The sequence below is a fragment of the Mycena indigotica genome, assembly GCF_014461135.1.
Source record: "Mycena indigotica strain 171206Taipei chromosome Unknown Mind.scaff0010, whole genome shotgun sequence".
Taxonomy (NCBI): Eukaryota; Fungi; Basidiomycota; class Agaricomycetes; order Agaricales; family Mycenaceae; genus Mycena; species Mycena indigotica.
In genome coordinates, this window is record NW_023503009.1 from 1,173,814 (window position 1) to 1,179,699 (window position 5,886).

General features: G+C 53.8%; 1 protein-coding gene across 1 annotated transcript; it reads right to left on the reverse strand.

Moving 5' to 3' along the window:
- Nucleotides 1-3,659: 3,659 nt before the first annotated feature.
- On the reverse strand, nucleotides 3,660-5,886 carry MIND_01120900 (SWIM-type domain-containing protein; the record flags this gene model as incomplete). Its single annotated transcript, XM_037367766.1, has 5 exons — nucleotides 3,660-4,232; nucleotides 4,284-4,538; nucleotides 4,585-4,739; nucleotides 4,786-5,528; nucleotides 5,582-5,886. 5 exons carry the CDS (start codon nucleotides 5,884-5,886, stop codon nucleotides 3,660-3,662), a joined length of 2,031 nt encoding a protein of 676 aa, XP_037215598.1.

Sequence of the window (5,886 nt, forward strand, 5' to 3'; positions counted from 1 at the left end):
ACGAACGTCTGGAATCGAGACTACCTCTTGCAGGGTTGCAGGATTTAATCTTTCTGGCGCTTTCCTGTTAGGGTCTGCATCTGTCAAATTTTCGTCACACACCTCTTTCTCCCGACGCAATGAGGGTGGCGCAAACATTGCGCCGCTCTGACATCCTATTTTCTCCTGGTCCGTTAGGCCATGAGGTTTACCTTTTATAAAGGCATATGCACCCCAATCCACCTCAGGCTTCTCTTGGACCATCTCCAGGCTCGTCAGCCAAGTCTTCCTCTTCCAATTCGAACTCACCGCCGCTGCCGCTTTACAATGGACAATGCATGGGGACAGTCGCGTGAGTCTTCATTCCTTCCATCTTCAAGTCTGCTGACGACATTCAGCAAACGCCGTACCGGGTTCCAGCCGCCCTCATTATTCATCACCCAGAGCTTCAAGCGTTGGCCTCGGAGTCGCACCAGGTATGTCGCCATTTCTTTATTGCCTAATTCTATACTAACCAAGCTCCAGCCTTATTACTTGAACTATGGTATGTCATCGGCGTCTTCCAAGCTGTTCGTTGACACGGTTTAAAAGATCAAGACGATGTGATGATCCCTCAGAACACAACCAGCGCCTACCCATCTGGCAGCCACGCCCCACTGCTACATGGACAACAAAGCTACGATGGTCTTGGTCGATCCCTACCCGCGTTCTCCGAGTTCTACGGCCTACCAAGGACCTCAACTTCGGCAGCCTTCGATCAAGTGGTGCTCAACCGCCATTACGGTCACGGTCGGGGTGCTGCTGTCTTTAACAGTCGGCGTTCTGGTATCGGTCAGCAAACAACTTTGTTATCGACGTATCTTACCCAACGCCAACAGACCCGAATACTCAGGCGCGGGACCTCGCAAATTTTCCGATCTCACCTCAATTCGACGTGTATTATCCTAGCAACCTTCTCACAAGCATGGTCCCCAATTCACTTCTTGCTCCGCAGGTAAATATCCTTGCTGTTTTGACAACGCACCATCTTATCTATTGTAGGGGTATGGACCTGTTGAGCACGGCTTTGCTGAAGCCACTCAACCTGTCCAGGATGCCTTGGCCCAAGAGTCTCCCAGTTGGCCAACGTCCTCCAGTTACTTCGGACAGGGCAACAGACAAGAGTCTCAGGGGAGCCAACGAGAGTCGAGCCGACGAGAGTCTTGGGGGAGCCGACGAGAGTCTCGGGGAGCCGACGAAATTTGTCGGCAATCTCAAGGCCCTGTCCAGAGGGTTCCCGTTGCCCGACTTGCTCCTGCCCAACGTCCAGTTAATCCGGCATTGCCCATCGATCACGCCGCTCGACTGAGCGCCACCAACTTTGCCCAATACCACTACGACAGCGACGATGATTCACTCTCTTCTTCGGACCAAGAAGATGAGCCACCTATCAACGAAAGACCATATACACTTGAGGAAATCGAAACTGGTTTTCCCGACCTTTATCAAGCCTACAACACTGCTCGACTCCGTGCTATGCACGACATGGCAAATCTGGACATGTTCCCCGTTATCGCCCACAACCGTGTTAACCGCTATGCACGCCTCGACCCGGTCTTCCAAGACGCTTTCAAGATGCACAATTTACATGTCGAAAATGGTTCGTTCTCCGAATTGATCACCCATTTCATCTTCAATCACATTCCGTTACAGATTTCTGGGGCAAGCATGGTTTCACTCTCAAGAGCGCGGTCAGTGTTATGTTATTTTACTCTCAAATTGCACTCAATGGGCGGACCAGGCTGCAAACCATGAATCCAAACTCAAGCTGGACCTTGCTCAAACCGCAGCCCAAATCGTAGAAGAAGAACTTGAATATCTCTCTGAATTCAAAGGCATCAATCCGGACACTCAAGCACCTTACACTGAGGCCGAGCGCGTCGTGGCCGAAAGACGACACATCGATGGTCTAATGAAGGGCCAAAGGTTTCTGCATACGGCCAAATCGGTACGTGTTATCTTGTTTGTGCGTCAATTCCAGTTGATAATGAGTCGTAATCAGGGCGAACGTCTTACTCCTGAGACACGTTGCAATCACCCCGCACTGAAGGCGATGGTCATGGCCATTGTGCACTAAGTACAAGCAAATCGGCTTGGCTGTTAGCCCATATGGCATCCCCCCTCCTGTGATGGCAATGGCCATGACAATGGTAACTATACTTGGTTTTCATCTTGATTCGTCAGATCACTCCTGACGAACTGCAAGATTCATCAAGCTTTGTGTGCCAAGATCAAAAAGGGCGAGTGGATGACCAGGGCCTCAATAAAGGTAAGTGATTCATTTGAACGCCCTCAGATAATAAGTATCATCAGGCGTATTATCAACGGGCCTTGAGGTCTGTCCTCAGGACACTCGATGATCCGCGAGCTGGGTTTCCCTTCGCGCGCTTCCTCTCGGAGCTCGCAAAACAAACTGGGTACTGTCTCCCGTCTGTGTTTTTGACCTCCGCTCATGTTTTTTTACAGTATGCAGAAGGAAATCTACATTCTTCGACCCAACATCATACCTTTCGACTTCGAGCTCGATGATTAATAGAGGGTTCAGTTCGATGGACAGAGGGTGGATTACTTGGCATTTCTTCTCGGACTCTAGTATTGCACAACGAACTACAACGGCGAACGAAGTAAACAACCGTTCAAGGTCACTCGAGGAGTGAGGCAAGGAGACCCCCTCTCATGTCTCCTGTTTGATCTGGCCATCGAACCGCTGGCCGAATCACTCCGGAAGTCGACGCTGAAAGGAATTCACATAAATGAGAAAATAGACAGAATTATTACCTCCCTCTTCGCGGATGATACAATGGTGTATCTCGATGAGTCAGACGACTGGAATGAGCTCTGGTCAATCCTCAACACATGGTGCACTGCCGCGGGGGCAAAATTCAACATAAGCAAAACGGAAGTACTGCCGATTGGCTCGAAAGACCACCGCGAAAATGTCATAGCAGCGCGAGCTGTAAACGGCAAAGATGGAACACGTATACCGGAAGGCATCAAAGTGGCCGGAGAAGGTGAGCCAATCCGAACCCTTGGAGCGTGCCAGTGGGTCGGCAATGAAATCAAGCAAGTCGACACCTGGGCTCGAACACTTGAGAAGATAGACGGCGTTCTGGCCTGCACCCCCATCATGTCACGGCATGTCTCGGCTGCCCGGCCGGCGAGTGCTTTGACCAAGCTTTGACTGGGTTCCCTCCACGCTGTCATTCAGCCTCCGGAGTGTGTGTGAGAGTGGCTCGGCGTCACCGTGAGGCCGGGAGGTGGGAGGCGAGAGGTGGGAGGCGGGAGGCGGGAGGTGGGAGGTGGGAGGCGGGAGGCGGGAGGCGGGAGGCGGGAGGCGGGAGGCGGGAGGCGGGAGGCGGGAGGCGGGAGGCGGGATGGGTGGCGCAAGAAACAGAGAGAAAAATCCATAAATAAATTCAAGTTTTTTTAAAATAAAAACATAAATAAATCCAGATAAAAAAACAAGGGCTACACTACTGAGTGCGACTGCTGTCGGTCTTGTCGCTTTTCGGGAGAAACAGGTATTATACGAGCACGCTTGGAATCTCTCTCGTCCTCGTCATCGGCACGCTCAGGTGCTCGGCGGACGGCGTGATTGCGTCGTCTCGTGGAATGAGATGTCCTGCGGCGCTGCATGTCGGTTAGAGCGCAGTGTAATTTGAGTTTGAAGCTTCATGAACGTGTCTCTCGAGCCCGCTGATTGTCGCCATCTGCTGCTCGGTGAACGCGGCAGGATTCTGCAAGCTCTTGAAGGCATCGAGACAGCAGTCAAGCACATGCTTGACCTTGTTGATTTCAAAAAAGAAGCGGGAGTGGGCTTGAGCTTCAAACGCGTCGGCTGCTGATGGTGTCGATGTTTGTGAGGCAGATTGGATAGATGTCGAGTCCGCAGACATGAGTGGTGCTGCATCCAGCGGAGGCAAAATGAGTGGCGTGAGCAACTCTGTGGTTGTCTCGACATCCTCTGACCCTTCGCTCGCGGCATTCTCATCCCCACTCTCACTTGTCGCCTCATCCCCATCTACCAGTACCGATTTCCACGCGTCCCGAATATCGTCCGCTAAGGCTGCCGTAGGGGTGGTCGCAACAGTCAGCGCGGTCAATCGCCCGCGAGATTGGTAACGAGGGCGTTCACGAAGACGTCGGGACGGAGACGGCGACCTCCACGCTTCCAGTCCCGCAAGTGCGAGTTCTTCAACGCACCATTGAAGCCCCTCGACATGATTGGTCGTAGGAACGACCCGAAACAGGGCAGTTCAGTCGACGTGCCGCCTCGACTCGACCAGCATCAGACCAGCTGTCGAAAAGGCCAGGCGCAGCCAGAATCCATCTCCGAGGTAGTCCAGATGTTTGAAGACATTGATGGCAATATCGGGGAGCGACCCGCCATTTGCAGCCTTGAGAGCCGTCTCCAGAGTAGCCCGCTCACGGGCGATGAATGCTCTCGCCGCAGTTTCGTTCGGCTGCTGCAGCAAAAGCTGCTCGAAGTGTCGCAGTCGATCTCGCAAATCGATGACGAGCTGGGTCGTTCCCTTCAAGGTCTGCGTCCGGTGATTGCGCCAGCACTGCTTGAGGTGGAAGCGACAGATCAAGAGCCAGATGCCCACAAAAACAGCCAGCAGGGCCCCGCGTTCCTTCATGTCGGTATCGGTGATTGCCGTTCGCGGAGTAAACGATGTGTCGCGGCAGGACGGGCACAGCGAGACGTGGTGTCAAGCTGCCTTTGCCAGTGCATGAGCAGCCTTGTCAAAATCGCAGTGTCGTAACCTGCGGAGGACTGCTGGTTTCCGGTCGGCGCTGAAAAGAGCAGGAATGCGACCGGAATGCCCTTGTTTGCTTCATCAACGACCATGACAATGAAGGGCAGCAGTGGGGAGTTGGTGACCCCGAAAGTGCCGTCGAGAAGAAGCTGGCCTTCGTGTCCATAGCGCCAGGCCGCTTCCTCCATCTCCGGCGTCGAAATGCAGACCTCCAGCCGCTCGTCCTTTGCCTTGCGGGCCGAATAATGAAAGATAGCGCTGGCCAGCACCGGTTTATAGTGCTGCGAGTCCGGATCAAGCCAGTCGTCGATGTTGTACTCTGCTCGTTCCCTGAGTTTGACGCCTTTGAGACGCTGGAATTGGCGGAGGATGCTCCGAGTCTCCTTGCGCTGATCGAGAAGCCAGCGATACGGGTCTTTGACGCGATCCACAGGAAATCCCGGGTACCCGTGTTTGCCACGCCCGATGCGGATGAGCTCGACATTCTTCCGAAAGATTGCCCGCATCTGTGCGCCGCTGGACAGCTGCTCGAGCGCCGTCCGGTAGACAATGGCCGCGACTGGCTGGTGAGGCCGATGCTCCAGCATCGCCGAGTCGCAGGCGGCGTTATGCTCGGCGAGCCCACGGACACGGAGAATGGCGCCGGTCGGTGGATGCACCGTAATCTCGAGATGGGCAGGGCAGTCCGTCAGCGGGAACGCCGCCGTTCGATTCTTGCTGTTTCGTTTTGTGTGGTCATAGCCACAAGTGCTGAGAAGGAGAATAAGCAAGAGAGCTGTGCAGAGCATGTAAAGACAACACACCAGACCATAAGAATGTACTTGATGCTCCATATGGCGGGAGGGCTACTGCGGTCCTTGTGGTTTGACCAGGCAATGGACCAATGCCCTGTCGGACAAGGACCGTCAGGATCATGGTGGACATTGTAGCGGGCGAGATGTGAGATGGCATCGACCTGGGCTGACGGGTTGGCGGTGTGGTCATAGACTAAGTCAAATACTAGGTGGCTCTTGGCCACTATCGCCGCCGCTCCAGCATCAGAGACAAACATTTTATTTTTGGGTAGTTTTGCGATTGATGTCGGCGGCAGTGAGTCGGGGAATGCCAT